Here is an 18621-nt window from a genome sequence, read left to right on the forward strand (position 1 = left end):
CTCGTTTTGCACAGAGTGGCCCCGATCCGCAAGTTCTGGGTTCCCCCGGCGGCTCCTCCTCACATCAGATAACCCCAGGAGAGGGCTGGCAGCCTTAGGCCTGGGGGGCAAGTCCAGTCAAGTGGCCCATAGAGCGTGGACAAGTGATGGATCGAGGAAAACAGTCTAAGATTTTTCATGATCACAAGAGTCCGCACAGAGGCCTCCCCTTACATCAGAGTACGCACAGAGGCCCCCCTTACATCAGAGTACGCACAGAGGCCTCCCCTTACATCAGAGTCCGCACAGAGGCCCCCCTTACATCAGAGTACGCACAGAGGCCTCCCCTTACATCAGAGTCCTCGTGTCTGTGCAGAGAGAGAAGGGGATGTCGGTGCTGGTGTGCGCTGAGGCTGAGCTATGTGTGAGACGAGACATAGCTCAGCTCTGCAGCCATCTACCTCAGAGCTGACACAGGCACAGCTGCACAGTGGGTGGTGAGCAGGGGCCGTGACCTGTGTTAACAGAGCTCCAGCAGGCATATTCCTGCTCTTCAAAAACAGCATTTGGTAGTGGCAGCCGGTGGCTGTGTATGTTGTCACCAGCCCGTGGGGTGGGACGGGAGATTTCCACCCTGCCCCCCCTGCCAGCCCTCCCCTGGATAACCCCCCTATGAGAAGCACTCTCTCGGGGTTAGGGGGGGGGGTGTTTACCTTGCGGGGCGCGCTCCTGAGTCCATAGATGCCGAATGTCTGATTGTCATTGGATTTGATTGACAGCAGCAGGAGCCAATGGCTGCGCTGCTATCTATCCAATCAAGAGTCGGTAAGTTTCATGGCTCAGATAAGTAAAAACAGGGAGGGCTGGGGGCCGATGATTGCCAGAAGTTTTTTCACCTTAATGCATAGGATGCATGAAGGATGGATTCACACCTATGCAGTTTTAGTGCTTTTTGCACTATAGTCCATTTAACATGGTTTCCTATGGAACACTTTCTGTAGTGCAAATCTGTATAGGTGTGAATCCAGCCTTGGGTGAAAAAAAACACCTTTAAGCTTTAGGGCCCTTTCACACAGGTGAACTGTTCAGGTCGGCCTGTCAAGTTTTTTAGGCTGACCTGAATGGGCGCTCCATGCACCTCTATGGAGCCACGGATGTCAGCGGTGACATGCCCGCTGAGATCCGACCCGCCAAAGTGTGACAGAGGAAAACCCTACTTTTCCATCCATCTGGCGGATCAGATGACAATGGACTCTACGGTCCGTCGTCATCCGATTCCCCCATAGGGGAAAGCGGCGCTCTGACAGGACGGTCCCTGCACAGTGTGCAGAGACAGACCTGACATCTGCCAGCTCAGCGGGGATCGATCCCCAATGAGCAAAGTGGAGCCTGCACACAGACAGCCCCGTGTGAAAGGGCCCTTACAGTGGATGTAAACCTGATTCATGAAATTTGAGCTGGGCACATATCTGTAGTATTTTCTTATCTCTCTTCAAAGTACTATGTCCTGTAGCGGTCTCCTGCTCCGTTCTTCTGTTATCAGCCTGATAACCTCTGACAAGTTCTGAGATAAAACCAGCGGAGTTTTGTGTTGGGGAGGATGCTATAAAAATATATTAGCAGAGTGCGGAACTATTCAACCAAAAGTTCTGAAAGTCTCTACCTATGTGTGCCTTTCCTCCAATCAGCTGTCTTGGCTGTATGCCCAGGCGTCACTGCAGTGCTGAACAGGAAAAGAAAATCTAAACACGATCTGAACTTTCTAAAGAATATATAAAGATTAAGACAGCAGATATACATGTACAACTTGTGTAGGGAGATTTGTTTCATCCCTGTGTATCATCTGAGGCTGTACACTGGGTATATGTGAGGGTTTACATCCACTTTAAGGCAACGGACTTGACCCTTTTTTGTTTTGCTATGCAATGCAACGTAGGAGTGCCATTCAAAGGGGACATCACTGCAGTGCAGAAGTGTAAAAGGAACTCCAAGGCCACAGCATAATCTAGAGGTGACTTTACAGACACTTTAAGCTGCAATAGGCAGCGGACGGGGTGTTTACATGTCATGCCTGCAGCAGAGTTGACGGCTGACCGGCATGCAAATCAAGCCAATGGGGAAGCACCACCAAAAACACACAACTGCGTGCAGTGCATGCGTTTGCAGCACATTTGTCAGTCAAAATAGGGTTAAAACAGGCAGTGAGGAGGCATTAAATCACTTCCTCATTGCCTGTCAGTAGCCTCCCTCTGGAGCGTGGATCGGGCTTCAGAGACAAGGGAGATTCAGATGCACGCCTAAATATACCCTAAGGCCCCTTTCACACTGAGTTTTTCAGGCGTTTTAGCGCTAAAAATAGCGCCTAAATACCGCCTGCAAAACTCCTGCCCTGCAGTCTAAATGTGAAAGCCCAAGGTCTTTCAAACTGGAGCGGTGCACTAGCAGGACCGCTCCAAAAGTCCTGCTAGCACCATCTTTGGAGCGGTGCATTTACTGCTCCTCCCCATTGAAAGCAATGGGAAACCGCGGCTATACCGCCGGCAATGCACCTCATGCGGACTTATTAACCCGTTTTCGGCCGCTAGTGAAGGTTAAAACCGCACTGCTAGCGGCTGAATACCGCCGCAATTTCCGACGGTATAGCGCCTCTATACCGTCAGCGCACCTCTGTGTGAAAGGGGCCTAAACGCTTCTAAAGATGATAATGCTGAACGTCAGTAACCTTGCGGTGCTAATCAGCGTATCAAGCACTCTTTGTGGTGCCCCCCGTAAATTCCAGGCAGTACACCTCAACTGTACCCAGGTTCAGATTATGCTCTATCCCCCAAGCTGGCACCAAAACAACCCCCCGTCATTCTACACTCAACATTCACAGGTACAATTATTTGTCAGTTGAATGACAGAGCAGAATTTAGAGGTGAGGCTTTATCGGAAATTGGGCAGAATTCATGACCCCCCCATGTACAGCCCAGGACCCAAAGTGCTCTACAGGGAGGCAGGAATCAATTTGAAGGATAAAACGGGTGCTTGCAGACCCCATACAGTGCATTACATGGTGATCTGGAATATGGAATTCCCCTTCAATCTTGGAACATGATGCATAGTAACCCAAAGCAATCAACTCATGATAATACCAGAAGATCATTTCTAATTGGCTGATCTTTGTCTTATTAACCACTTGACATCCGGGCCTATTTTGGCACTTTTCTCCTTCATGTAAAAATCTCAATTTTCCCTCAAATTAATCAGAACCCCCAAACATTATATTATTTTTTTTTAGCAGACACCCTAGGGAATAAAATGGCGGACATTGCAACTTTTTTTCTCGCACAGTATTTGCGCAATAATTGTTCAAATGCCTTTTTTTGAAAAAAAAAAAAAAAAACGGTTTCATGGATTAAAAAATAACAAAACAGTAAAGTTAGCCCAATTTTTTTGTATAATGTGAAAGATGATGTTACGCCGAGTAAATAGATACCTAACATGTCACACTTTCATATTGCACGCACTCATGGAATGGCGCCAAACTTCAGTACTTAAAAATCTCCATAGGCGACACTTTAAATTTTTTTACAGGTTACTATTTTCGAGTTACAGAGGTGGTCTAGAGCTAGTATTGTTGTACACGCTCTAACGCATGCGACGATACCTCACATGTGGGGTTTGAAGGGCGTTTACATACATTTTCTAAGCGCAAGCTACCGGGGACAGGGGCGTTTTAAAAAAAAATAAAAAAATGTATTTTATTTTACTTCATTTTTTAATTATAACATTTTATTTTACATATTTTTTTTTTATCACTTTTATTTCCTATTACAAGGAATGTAAACATCCCTTGTAATAGGAATCACTGTGACAGGTCCTCTTTATGGAGAGATGTGGGGTCAATAAGACCCCACATCTCTCCTCCAGGCTTACAAGCATTAGATCGGTGAAAAAAATTCACCGATCTAATGCCGACAGCCGCGATTGCGGCTTTGTTTACTTTTGTGTACCGGGCGTGACGTCATAACGTCGCGCCCGGCCCTTCGACGGTCATGGAGATGACTGGTGACCATCTGGTCACCAGTCATCTCTATGCTTTCCCAACGAACGCTGGCCGATTCGCTCTCCGGGCACCCGATGGCACTGGAGAGCCCGGAGAAGCACCGGATGGTGGCGGGAGGGGGATGTCCCCTCCCACCGCCTATAAGAACGATCAAGCGGCAGAACCGCCGCTATGATCGTTCGTATGTTGCACAGAATCGCCGGCTGAAGACGGCAATATCTGAATGATGCCTGTAGCTGCAGGAATCGTTCAGATATCACCGCACAAAGCCGAGGACATCCTCGGATCTCAAGTGGTTAAATACCCCCCATCAGTCCCTCTCTGGGTGCAGGATATAAAATCTATTCCAGGTGACAAATAATTGATGACGTACCCCATCTCCCATATCCAACACACACAAGGCTTGTAGTGGAAAGAACACCTAGGAATTTATTAAAAATAATCTTTAACCACCAAACGATGACAACATGCACATGAGTTTACCAAGAGAGTAAAAGCCAAAACTCCCATATCACATAATGGAATGTCAGACGAATGTGAAATGATAGATGACACTTGAAAAGTAAAGTGCAGTTACCAAGAGCAACCAATCAGAATTCATTTTTCATTGATGTGAACGAAAGGTAAAACAGTTGCTATGATTTAATGCACACTGCTGCTCTTGAAAAACAAATAGAACAAACTTGTTTGCAGAACTGGACATTTCTCCCCATTGCTTTGTTTCACCCTCATGCCTATATACTGGCCTTTGAAGAGCAGCAACGCTGAAAACCCAAACACAGTCATCACTATGCATGCTATATGTAAAGGGGCTCCATCGGTACAGAAGATGGCGCCGTGAACTTCACACCAGGTTAGAATTCCATGTAAAACTTGTTTTTTTATGCATTTCCCCCCCAAAGTTTCCTGTGCTTTTTTTTTTTTTGCTGCAATTTATTTAAATTACAGTTACTTATATAGTGCCATCAATGTCCGCTCTGTTTTTACATATATACTGTACATTCCCATCAGTCCCTGCCCTCAAGGAGCTTACAATCTAAAGTTCCTAACTCGCATTCATACATACATGTGCTAGGACCAATTTAGAGAGGAGCCAATTAATGTCTTTGGTGTGTGTGTGGGGGAGGAAACCCACGCAGGAACAGAGAGAACATGCAAACTCAAGGCGGGTAGTGCCAAGGTTGGGATTTTCAATGCATTTCAGTGTGTTTTTGATGCACTTTCCAGTACAGTTCTGCGCAGAAAAAAAAAAATGTAGAACATGCTGCCTTTTTTTTTTCTGCAATGGAACTGCACTGGTGTGAACTAGGCCATTGCAACCTATATAATCTGCTGTCCATGCATTTTTGATGCAAGAAAAAAAAAAAAAAAAAAAAACACACCGGACTGGCGTGAACCGGCCCCAAGAATGAACGCACAACCCCCTCGCTCTGATGCTCTTCAGACCCCTTTCACACTGAGGAGTTTTTCAGGCGGTGCAGCGCTAAAAATAGCGCTGCTATACCGCCTGAAAAACTCCTTCACTGCCTACTCAATGTGAAAGCCAGAGGGCTTTCACACTGAGGCAATGCGCTGGCGGGAGAGAAAAAATTCTCCTGTCAGCGGCATCTTTGGAGCGGTGAGAGGAGCGGCAAGTATACCGTTCCTCCCATTGAAAACCATGGGAAACCGCGGCAATACCGCCCACAATGCGCCTCTTTAGAGGCGCATTGCGGGCAGTATTAACCATTTATCGGCCGCTAGCGGGGGTTAATACCGCACCGCTAGCGGCCGATTCCCGTGGCAATCCCGGCAGTATAGCTTAGCTATTTTTAACAGCGCTATACCGCCACCGCGGCTCCCGCTCCAATGTGAAAGGGGCCTTACTCTGTAATAGCAGTTATTTGTAGTTTTACATGACATCATAGCCTAGTGTGCAGCGCACAAGTTTGTCCGGTTTCAAGTAAACGGTGGTCAAGTGAACCTGGCTCTGATTTACTAAAATGTAAGGCTGGGTTCACACATGGGTGGTGCGAATTTGAGCTCCGTTTTCACAGCCAATCGACAAAGTAGTTGTTCAGCGTTTCATGTCAGTTTTTGAGCAGTATTGCATCAGGTCAGGATTTTATACTGTTCACAACTAAATGACATGTGCGCTTCAGAAGCGTTCCCAACAAAGTCAATGGGCCTGAATTCACACCTGAGCCGGACCGCACTGCCTCTAAAACGCACACTTTTTTGGGCAATGCGGAGTACGAATGCACCGCAGATATGTGAACCAGCCTTGTTCAAATAAATGTATGTGGTGTAAGCCGCATCCAATTCGCATAGGTGTGAACCCAGCCTAAAAAGATGTGAGATGAACCCGCGAACATCCAATCAATAGAAGTACCGTATTTATCGCCGTATACCGCGCACTTTTTTGCCCTGAAAATCAGGGCAAAATCGTGGGTGCGCGATTTACGCCGATACCCGCGCTGTGTTTGAATGCCTGCGCCAACATATACCGAGCACAGTACACTCGTGTACATTCGGCCAGGCTCGGCTTCACTCGTAGTCACGCTCTGTGACGTTTATGCGTGAGAAGCCGAGCCTGGCCGAATATACCCGAGTTTACTGCGCTCGGTATACGTCGGCGGAGGCTTCAAACTGAGCGCAGGAAGCGGGGATTTGACATGAAGACAGCGCGGGAGGACACCACCGAGGCCGCAGACGGACGCCAGACCGGACGAGGCCGCCGGGCAAGACACCAAAACTGTAAGTAGTAAAATGTAATAATTTTTTTTTTACAGGATTTTAGGGTCAAAATTAGGGGTGCGCGCTATACCCCGATAAATACGGTAGTTCATTAATTTTCCCTAATTTTCTTGGCACTTTAGCAAATCAGGCCGTGTTGTACAGAAGTTGTTGCACGATGCCAGGAAAATCTTCCAAGATGCCCAGCTCTGCCATCAGGGCAGAACAGTGACTTGTGCATTTTGTATTGGCCTTTTTTCCACCCGTCTGTATTCCTCATTCAACTACCATGTGCACTCAATCCCTCCACCAATCAATAGCGTTTGGGAGTGACTGTGCTGCGCAGAGGGTTAGCCTCATTGGTTGAGCTGCAGGACACTTTGCTGTAGTTTACACCAGATCCTTCTGATCCATTCTGATAAAACAGCACAGACTGGTCATGCAGCTACAAGAAAACCATAAAATCTTTAAAAAGAACCTACATACAGCTTGCAAGACTCACTCGATCAGGATCCCGAGCTTCTGGAAACAAACAGGCAGCTATGACAGTACGAGAACACAAAACAGATCCTAGTGCATATTACTGGCATTTCATTGCAGCATTTGCCTGTATTCATTTTCTAAAATTAGAATCAAACTAAAAATGTCAGCATGGCAGGGACATCCATGTAGACGCTAAAGAACAGCCAGTGGTTTAGCTCCATGCCTTGACAGTGACAAACTAATCATACAGTATTCACATTTTAATAGCGTTTTTTTTGAAAATATCGCAGGGTGACTTTACACCCTTTCCTGCTCAACAAAAGTCCATTATTCCAAAAAATAAAAAAAGAAGACATCCGAAGAGGTATGAGAGTTGGGTGGAGAGGCGACCATCTTTATTCATTGGTGTTAGCTGCCGTTCACGAGGAGCGGAGAATGACATTAGGATAGCGGTTGGGTGTAATCCATAGACATCATAGTGTGTGGATGGTATAGAGGCTTCAAGGGTATTATACTGTCCAGGGCATGTGAAAGGCGCTAGCGGGGAGGGGAGTACAGTGCGTGGCTTCAAAGCTTCTCAGATGTTTTTGTGCCTAAAGAAAGAGCAAACCGGGTTATAAAAACGTAAAAAATAAAAAATAAAATACAATTTAAAAAAAACACACACACCACATAAGATTTTGCTTATACCTGGGCGAAGCTATAAAAGGTTTGTAGACACCTGTTCATCACACCTATATGAGCTTGTGGGACATCCCATTCAAAAACCATGGGCATTAGTACAGTACTGATGTAAATAAGAAAACCTGGATCGTAATCAGTGTTCCAGTTCAGCCCAAAGTTGTTCAGTAGGGCCCAGATTGGGGATCTGTGCAGACCACCCCATTTTCTCCACCCCAAACTCATACAACCAGCTATGAAGTTGGCTTTATGCACAGCCATGCTGGAAAAAATAAATAAAAAGACGCCTTCCCCCAAAACTATTGTCACAAGGTTGGAGACCTTAACCACTTCAGATCCGCGCTATGGCCGAAAGATGGCCGCAGCGCAGACCTGAACTGCCGGGTTGACGTCCTGTTCTCTTCCATGTTGCGCGCCGCCAAGGGCGCGCATCACAAAAAAGCTGTGCGCGATGTGTCACGTGGGTGCCGATGCGCGTGCCTGGCGGCCACGATGTCCGCCATGTACTCGCGATCGGCAGTCACAGAGCCAGGGACGTGGATGTCTGTGTGTTAAAAAACAGACATCCACATCCTGTCAGGGAGAGGCGACCGATACAGTGTCCCTTGTACATAGGGACACAGATCGGTCACCTCCCCTAGTCAGTCCCCCTCCACAGTAAGAATCACTCCCAGGGAACACATTTAAGCTCTTGATCGCCCCCTAGTGTTAACCCCTGCGCTGCCAGTCACATTTATACAGTAAACAGTGCATATTTATAGCACTGTTTGCTGTATAAATGTGAATGGTCCCAAAAGAGTGTCAAAAGTGTCCGATGCAATATCGCAGTCCTGACAAAAATCGCAGATAACCGCCATTACTAGTAAAAAAACATTTTTTTTTTTTTCTTAAATGTCATAAATCTATCCCCTATTTTGTAGGCAGTATAACTTTTGCGAAAACCAATCAATATACGCTTATTGCGATTTTTTTTTTACCAAAAATATGTAGAAGAATAGATATCGGCCTAAACTGAGAAAAAACAAAATGTGTTTTTTTCAAAATTGTTAATCTTTTTTTGTTTATAGAGCAAAAAATAAAAACGCAGAGGTGATCAAATACCACCAAAATAAAGCTCTATTTGTGGGGAAAAGATTTTTATAATTTAATTTGGGTACAGTGTTGTATGACCGCGCAATTGTCATTCAAAGTGCGTCAGCGCTGAAAGCCAAAAATTGGTCTGGGCAGGAGGGGGGTTTAAGTGCCCAGTAAGGAAGTGGTTTATTAACACACCTGAACTATCTTCCTTTACCCAGACGCCTTCACCCCCCCATCTCTCTTTACTCCTGGCTACCCCTTCCCTCCCCTATCCTCTTGTCCTTCCCATAGCTGGCTGGAAGCTGTGCACCACTCTCCAACTTATTATGCAGACATGGGTGACAGTGTAGTATTGTGGAATCTTAATAGAAGTAAGCACAAATGCACTTTATATTCATTCATTCTTTGTTTGATATTGCCTTCTTGACGATTGGATTGGATTGGATTGTTTTTCATTTTCACGTTATTATTGCACTGGACACGTTTCTCATATATATATATATATATATATATATATATATATATATATATATATATTTTTTTTATATTGACATTTCTTGATATATATATATATATTTTTTCAATTCCTTGGTGAATTATAGGGGACATTTTTCACTGCAGTCATTTATGGATTGCATTTTTTCCACTTTTATGCATGGATTGGAATTTTATTATTTATATTTCTTGCACTTTTTGATGTTTTTTTTTCACTTTTATGGATATTATTCATTTATTGCACTATGCACTTTGGATTGGTTTGAGCATATTTGCACTATATGTGTTATATGTTTATGAAGATAGCTACTGCTTGTTTATCTGAACGATTCCAGATCACTCGCTATTAATATTGTGCGGGTCACTGGCACATTTGTCTTTTTTATCATCATTTATCCACTCTTATTACTCTCCACATTACTCAGTTAATGTTGGATGGGTATTTGATTTTATTCAGAGTGGAACACATTTTACACAGGAACCAGTGGAGCACATTTTCCTGACAACTTATTCACATTATGGAAATCATTATTGGTATTTAGTTTTAATTAGATCCTGTTGCAAGCGCCATTACACCCCCCTTGTCATTAATTGCTTTAAGCGTGTGAACACTATTAGTCGTGGCAGCTGCATTATTAGTTTGATTTTCTTATTTTAGCTTTGTTGTGCCCTTGTTTAGGTTGGTTTTGCGCATTAGTTCCCCCCCATTTTTATACTGACATTTAATTGTTGTTTGCATTTTTGCCATACTAGTTTATCTCCTCACCGCCTCCTGGCCTCGGGCGCAGCAGGCTCCCTGAGGGGCGCCCGAGTCGGGGGAAGTCCTTGATGGCTGCAGAATAATGCACGGTACTTGCGCTGGTATAACCAATTCTACTATGTAGTAATGTTTGTTTACACTGTAATACATGATGTGAAATGTTTGTTTATTGTTCTGTGGATTGACCTGCCCAGTGTTGGGCGGTCGGTTTGTGTATTCTTTTATTATCTGTCGAAAATTGTTCTTCTTAATAAAATCTTATTGAACCTAAATTTTCGGAGATTGTGGATTTGGGGTTTTCATGAGCTGTAAGCCATAATCATCACAATTATGACAAATCACGGCTTGAACTATCTTGCTTTGCATGTAATGAATCTATCTCATATATTAGTTTCACCTTTTAAGTTGCATTAGTGAAATAAATGAACTTTTGCACAATATTCAAAATTTTCAAGTTTCACCTGTAGAGCAAAATTTATTTCCTGCAACCACAGACAATGTTGATGCAGGAATCCCTCCTGCCTGGCCATGGTCTTCTCCCGGTGGGATGGGTAGACAGTGATTATTGCTAGTGGCTATAGCAGCTGCTAGCGATAATCACAGCTAAAACCCGGCATGCTGGTTGTACCAAAGTTGATCAAATTGGTACATTCAGCCTGCCCATACACTGTTCAAATCTCGGCCGGTTCCTGCTGAACCGACCAAGATTCGAACGGTGTATGGCCTGCCTTAAAATCCAGCAGGATAAGCCAGAGCTAGAATACTGGAATGTAAGTACAGAAAAAAAAAAGTGACATGATTAATACATACAAGATACAGAGCCAGCTGCTGTCTTCCTTCTATGCTCATCTCCTCTCCTAAACAGAACAAAGACAAATCAATACATTGGGCAATATCTCACCATTGTGAATAGAGGTACAAGGTCCCTTTAAATATAACAAATAGGAAAAATGCACTACATTGCTGTATCAAGACATGCATGGTTTAATTACAATATTGCAGGAATGGCTGTGATGAAACCTCTGGATTACCTATATACTGGCTTTGTGTGTGAATGGACACACAGAGCAGCGGCTCAGGAGCGAGCCTGCTCAGAGTGCCCCCAGAGCACGCTGCTTGAGCTGGAGGCACTCGGCAGGAGCGAAGGGCCAGGAACGCCGGCGGGGGATCAGAGAAGAGGAGGATCAGGACTGCTCTGTGCAAAAGAGCAGGCAAGTATGACATGCTTGTTATTTTTTTTATTTATTGCCTTTAAAATCACTTCAACAAGGTTACAGTAACAATCCTTATTGCTACCCCTTGGTCACCTTTGTTTAAATTAATCTTTTATTCATAACTTCAGAAAAATAAAGCATGCCTGCTGCAATATCCGATATAAAACAAAGAGAAGCAAAGAGCAGGCTCAGCACAATTGTTTGGCCACCTAGATATAGTGGCCAATAGTAGATCATTCACAGTGTAGGGTGCCGTTGCCGTAACCAAAAAAGCATATAAAACGAAAAATAACCTGGAACAGAGCACCAGGCAAAGGGTTACCTATGGGTAACCCTTTGCCTGATGCTCTGTGCCAGGTTATTTTTTGTTTAATATACGATATGAAGCGGTATAGTACTTCATCACTAGATCGTGCCAGTGCTCCAGGTTGATTGAAGCATCAGTCAGTCCACTTCCTCTAAACCCTGCCTGTCATGGACCCACTTACTGGTAGGATATCATCATGAAGCCTGGGTTCAAAGTACCATCGCAGTGAACTGCACTCAGGACCTGTGATGTCACCAGACTAGTCAGAAGACCGCGTTTGTGCGTGCGTGCGTGTGTGCGCGCGCGCGTGTGCGTTCTACTTTAGGCTTGAGATAATTGTCAGGACTCACCTACAGACCATGGAAAGTGCCCCGAGTTCTCTGCCTTATAAGACTGAAGCACAGATAGACACCAGTCCTCTTCTACTCCGTAATGGCTGAATACCGATGCTGTGTGAAGAAAACAAAAAAGGGTAAAGTAAATCTGTAATGATAAAACACAGGCCACTGGCAACACCTGATGTTAAAGCCATCATCTAGCTCCATTGCTTTGTGAGCCAGTGACCTAGAACTAGTATTCAGCTAGTAGAGCCGGGTCACCCTAAATGCCCGTGTGTTCTGGGTTAGGGATTTACTACCTCAAAAATTAGCTTGACAGCCAGAGAAAGTAATTTTCAAAAGTCACCAGTATTTGTCAATTTGTTGCAAGGAAGCCGATACTCTTGCAGAACTGGGGGCCCCAGAATACTTATGCGTTTTAATGAACCCTGGTTCACACTGATGCGGTACCAGAAACGCAGCGTTTCCTGCATCGCACAGTGTACATGTGTAAAAGTTAACAGCACCTGAAAGACAAGTCACAAAATGCAGTGCGTTTGCCTGAACCGGATCGCATGGGTGTAAACAAAAAAAGCGGCCTGCATCTTTTTTCATGCGAATGTGGTGCGATTTGAGCCATCCAAGATGAATAGGCTCAAATTGAAACGCAAAGAATCGCATGTGATTTGCACAGGGATGCAGTGCGATTCCTGTACAAAATCACATGCGTTATGCAATGTGCACCAAGGCTCAATAAGGATAATGAGTATATACAAGGTGCAGTAATCCCATGCAACCACATCCCCCCCCCCATCCATATGTTTACAGCAGTCAGCACAATGAGATATCACTGTCCAGTAACTCATTTATTGCACCATGCATAGAAACATAGAAGAATGGTGGCAAAAAAGACAGTCGTTCTTAGTTTTACCGAATTACGGTTGACCGATTCACTACCTCTGCTAGGGGTTTGTTCAACACATCAGCTACTCTTTCGGTAAAGTTTTAAAAACGTTCCTACTATTCATTTGAGGTCATGTGTCCCCGTGTTCTTGATCTTGGCTTCATACTGAAAATACAGCCCTACGGAACACCATTAATGTACAAGTGCATCCGGAAAGTATTTACAGCACTTCACTTTTTCTACATTTTGTCATGTACAGCCTTATTCCAAAATGGATTCAATTCATTATTTTCCTCAAAATTTTGCAAACAATTCCCCATAATGACAACGCAACGTTTAAAATCTTTGCAAATTTATAAAAAAAAAAAAAAAAAACAAACAAACACATGTATATATGTATTTACAGCCTTTGCCCAATATTTAGTTGAAGCACCGTTGGCACCAATTACAGCCTTAAAGTGGATGTAAACCTGATTTTTTATTTTTTTTGATTTCACAATGTAGTATAAGATTTCCTATCATCTGTGCCCAGTCTTGCCACACAGAGTTAATCCAGCTCTGAGCAATCCTCTTTTATTGTTCAGTGAAAATTAATAGACTTCCAGATAAAAACCTTAGTCCGTTCCGCCCCCTTGCTGTGAGTGACAGGTTATTTACATATCTCATGCACTAGCCTGGAGACAGGCATTATTTTTTTAATTCCCACCCCCACTCCTTTTCTGAAGTCATGTGGTTACTTTTCTGGATTTTGAATGGATGTTAGTGATCATAGCAGAATTCAGTGTAAGGAATACATAGGAAAAAATGCATGTTGACAAGGCGAGTGTAGAGGAGGGCGGGGAGTCTGACATCACGACTCCACCCACCCAGGGCCGGATTTCCCACAAGGCCAACAAGGCCAGGCCTCGGGGCGACACTGTGTGCAGGGGCGGTGGAGGAGACAAGTAATTTTTCAGTGGTGCGTGCCATGCGGCGGTGAAGAGAGATTAAATCTTCTCTCATTGCCCGCACTGCTGTTCCAACTTCCGCCCTTACAGGGCCGTGAAGGCTGCACGACACAGAAGAGAGAGAATGACATCATCTCTCACCACCCGCCCTCACTCTCATCTCTCACTCGAGTCTCATGTGCCTCTGTTTCATGGTTCACCTACAGCTAGTTTCCCCGCGTGGGAGAGGAGAGGCTGACAGTGTTGTACCTGGCTGCAAGTACTCTGCAATGCTGGAGGGGTGGCTTGATTTTACATGCAATTAGTGACAAACTGGTACTTTTTGGGTGGCAGCCAGGTAACTGTGGCAAACCCCATTCTGCTAGCAGGCAGTGTGGCAAGTGACATCCTCATCTGGAGGCAGGCAGCGTGGCAAGTGACATCCCCATCAGGTGGTAGGCAGTGTGGCAAGTGACATCCCCATCAGGTGGTAGGCAGCGTGGCAAGTGACATCCCCATCAGGTGGCAGGCAGCGTGGCAAGTGACATCCCCATCAGGTGGCAGGCAGTGTGGCAAGTGACATCCCCATCAGGTGGCAGGCAGCGTGGCAAGTGACATCCCCATCAGGTGGCAGGCAGCGTGGCAAGTGACATCCCCATCAGGTGGCAGGCAGCATGGCAAGTGACATCCCCATCTGGTGGCAGGCAGCGTTACAAGTGACATCCCCATCTGGTGGCAGGCAGCGTGGCAAGTGACATCCCCATCTGGTGGCAGGCAGTGTGGCAAGTGACATCCCCATCAGGTGGCAGGCAGCGTGGCAAGTGACATCCCCATCAGGTGGCAGGCAGCGAGGCAAGTGACATTCCCATCTGGTGGCAGGCAGTGTGGCAAGTGACATCCCCATCTGGTGACAAGCGACGGTGGCAGGTGACACACTCAGGGCTCCCACTCATTCTGCTTTGTGATATGAACTATTTAATTTTATATTACAATGTAATGATAGAAATAATGCATTTCAATCATCCTGACACCATAACAACCATGGTGCCGGAATGATTGAAGCATTAACACCAGTCGCTTATCCCCGCCCCCCCATGTGATGGTGGGGAGGGGGGCATTCATTGAAGGACCTGGCCTTGCGGCGGCAAAGGAAGTAAATCCGGGCCTGCACCCACCGAGCTCCAGACAACAGATCCACCCACAATATCTGCCGTTTTTTGGGTCTCATAACAGACAGAGGGGAGACATTTGACAAGTAAGGATACATGCAGGAGGCATCTATATCCTTATAGATCAGGACCATGGCAGTAGTTTAGAAAGAATGAGAGTGGGTTTACATCCACTTTGTCTTTTTGAGTATGATGCTACAAGCTTGTCACACCTATTTTTGGGCAGCTCCTCCCATTCTTCTTTGCAGGACCTCTCAAGCCCCATCAGGTGTAATGGTGAGCATCGGTGCACAGACATTTTCAGATCTCTCCAGAGATGTTCAATCGGATTCAAGTCTGGGCTCTGGCTGGACCGCTGAGGACATTCACAGAGTTGTCCGGTAGCCACCTCTGTTATCTTGGCTGTGTGCTTAGGGACATTGTCCTGTTGGAAGATGAACCTTCGCCCCAAGTCTGAGGTCCAGAGCACTTTGGAACAGATTTTCATCAAGGATGTCTCTGTACATTGCTGCATTCATCTTTCCCTCAATCCTGACTAGTCTCCCAGTTCCTGCCGCTGAAAAACATCCCCACAGAATGATGCTGCCACCATCATGCTTCACTGTATTGGCCAGGTGATGAGAGGTGCCTGGTTTCCTCCAGACATGACGCTTGTCATTCAGGCCAAAGAGTTCAATCGTCATTTAATCAGACCAGAGAATTTTGTCTTTCATGGTCTGAGAGTCCTTCAGGTGCCTTTTGGCAAACTCCAGGTGGGCTGTCATGTGCCTTTTACTGAGGAGTGGCTTCCGTCTGCCCACTCTACCATAGAGGTCCGATTGGTGGAGTGCTGCAGAAATGGCGGTTGGTCTCTCTCCACAGAGAAACTCTGGAGCTCTGTCAGAGTGACTATCATGTTCTTGGTCACCTCCCTGACTAAGGCCCTTCTCCCACAATTGCTCTGTTTGGCCAGACGGCCCGCTCTAGGAAGAGTCCTGGTGGTTCCAAACTTCTTCCATTTATGGATGATTGAGGCCACTGTGTTCATTGGGACCTTCAATGCCGCAGACATTTTTCTGTACACTTCCCCAGATCTGTCCCTCGTTGCAATTCTGTCTCAGAGGTCTACAGACAATTCCTTGAACTTCATGGCTTGGTTTGTGCTCCGACATGCACTGTTAATTGTGGGACCTTATATAGACAGATGTGAGCCTTTCAAAATCATGTCCAATCAACTAAATTTACAACAGGTGGACTCCAATCAAATTGTAAAAACATCAAGGATTATCAGTGGAAACAAGATGCACCTGAGCTCAATTTTGAGTGTCATGTTAAAGGCTGTGAATATTTCTGTACATGTGATTTTTTTTGCAAAGATTTCAAACAAACTTCTTTCACGTTGTCATTATGGGGTTGGGTTTGTAGAATTTTGAGGAAATTAAGGAATTGAATCCATTTTGGAATAAGGCTGAAACATTAAATGTGGAACAAGTGAAGTGCTGGGAATACTTTCTGGATGGACTGTATTTAAAGGTTTCAGTCGTGTCTCTGATCCCTCCCTTTTACTGGTTTTATTGCCCATCTCTAGATTCATTCTTATCAATGTATTTTTTATTGTTAGGTGAGGTCTACAGAACTTTAAAAAAAAAAAAGTTTCCAAAAAAGGTCTTACTAAAGAACTATATAGGGGGATCCAGACCTCATTTCTTCTGCTTGTGATCCACCCCAAAATGATTTTTGCTTTCCCCACTGCCAGGTTACACTGTTTTCTCATTCTGCAACCATATGAAATAAGCACCCAAATCTTTTTCAATATGTAGCTCTGGCCAACCCTGCATTCTATCAGTTCTGTCTTTCTCCCTCAGTGCATTATTTTGCTTTTGGGGGGGGGGGGGGGGAGCGGTACTTTCCACCGCATTTACCAAACTTCCAGCAAAACCTATTAAAACACCTCTAGGAATATTAAAGGGACACTAAAGGCAAGATTTTTTGGGTTTAAAAAAAACAAACATGTTATACTTACCTCCGCTGTGCAGTTCGTTTTGCACAGAGTGACCCCGATCTGTGTCTTCTGGGGTCCCTCGGCTCCTCCTCGCAAAAGCTTTCCACGTTCATGCGAGCTTCCTTGCGTGGTGGAAAGCTTTTGCGAGCGCATCAATCCACCCAGCCTAGCCAATCAACGGCCAGGCTGGGAACCGAACAGGAGGACGAGAACGCGTGCGGGACTTTCGAGGGGTGAGGTAAGTAAAACGGGGGCTCGGGGGTGGGTGGATCGGTGCTGTCAGATGTTTTTTTACCTTAATGCATCAAAAATGTTTTACCTTTACAACCCCTTTAACCCCATTGTACACCTTTGTGTCACCAGCAAAATGACATACTAAGTACCTTTTCCCGTCAAACCTTCAGTTACTGTACATCATTTAAATATAGCAGGATCTAGTACAGAGCCTTGTTCCAAATAAACCCTGTTTAAAACCACACTCCGATATCCACCATTTAGCCAACTGCTTATCCACTGAACCTGTCAATTGCCTTAATGAAAGAAGAAGTCCAGAAAACCTTTTTTCTAGTTTTTGGAAGTAGTAGGGGGAAGTTTGAAGGCTCTATTGAGGGATTTATTGCCATGTACATGTTGGGGATACTTCCCCTCACTTAGCGTCTTGGTGACACCAGGCAATGGAACTTCATATGAGGAAGACCTCTTCTCAACTTGAACCTGGATGGCCAGTAAAACTCTGACAGAGTGCTACCCATCGCCTAAACTATCCAGAACAGCTACATTTTAAATGAGAACATAAAAAGATGGACAATCACCTTCTTGCTCTGGAGTGGCGGCTCCAAGCCACATCTTCACCGCCCTTCGCCCCTCTTCTGTCATCACATTGGGATAACTAAGGATATGAAGACAGTTTAGAAAAAAACAAAAAAGGATAAATATGAGAATGTAACAAAAAAGAGAAAAAGATTAAATTCCCAGTTTACTGCCATCAAATTGTACAGGGACCTTAATGGAAGGTTGTCACAACCTTTACTGGGCATTGATACAATAAGCAGTACAGTCCTGGAGGGTGTCCCTTGAAACAAACTAGTCAGCTCCCAAGGTACAACCACAACAACAACAACAACGGGTTCTTAATGTCTCAAGGTATAGATGCCCAGCACAGCCGATTTCTGCTGCATCCCTGTACATTTGCCTGGCTGGTCTTCCTCACCGGCTCTGCAGCAGACTGAGAAGGAGGTTGTTTCCCCGATTCGATGCAACATCCTCTGGGGTTCTGTGAAGAACAGTTAGTCAATTAGGCAGCCATATGTAGAAACGGTTCTCACGCCGACAACTGTCACATACTTACGTGGTTGTGATAATTTCATCATTTGTTCTCCTGATCAGCAGAACAGGACCCTGAAACCTTGCAGAGAAAAAAAAAAGACGTCAGAAACAAAGTAGAAGACAGGAACCTTCATCAAGCAGAATAATAATGCAGGACAAAGCGTCAGGCTCACTTTAAACCCACTCTTCTTTTTGTTCCCACACCACTCTATTCCGATGCCAGCAGCCAAGAAAACATC

At 45.0% G+C, this 18621-nt stretch overlaps 1 protein-coding gene across 1 annotated transcript in view; it reads right to left on the bottom strand.

Annotated features, from left to right (window-relative positions):
• Positions 1-7326: 7326 nt before the first annotated feature.
• The window catches only part of ABHD16A (abhydrolase domain containing 16A, phospholipase), a 45425-nt gene continuing 34130 nt past the window's right edge, over positions 7327-18621 (bottom strand). Inside the window, exons 15-20 of the mRNA XM_040323509.1 lie at positions 18405-18461; positions 18267-18329; positions 17869-17945; positions 12110-12208; positions 11049-11095; positions 7327-7818 (exon numbers count right to left, since the gene is read on the bottom strand). Coding sequence (XP_040179443.1) covers positions 7735-7818; positions 11049-11095; positions 12110-12208; positions 17869-17945; positions 18267-18329; positions 18405-18461 — 427 coding nt within the window. The 3' untranslated portion in view covers positions 7327-7734. The remainder of the gene's footprint in view (positions 7819-11048; positions 11096-12109; positions 12209-17868; positions 17946-18266; positions 18330-18404; positions 18462-18621) is intronic.

The sequence above is a fragment of the Rana temporaria genome, chromosome 9, assembly GCF_905171775.1.
Source record: "Rana temporaria chromosome 9, aRanTem1.1, whole genome shotgun sequence".
Classification (NCBI taxonomy): domain Eukaryota; kingdom Metazoa; phylum Chordata; class Amphibia; order Anura; family Ranidae; genus Rana; species Rana temporaria.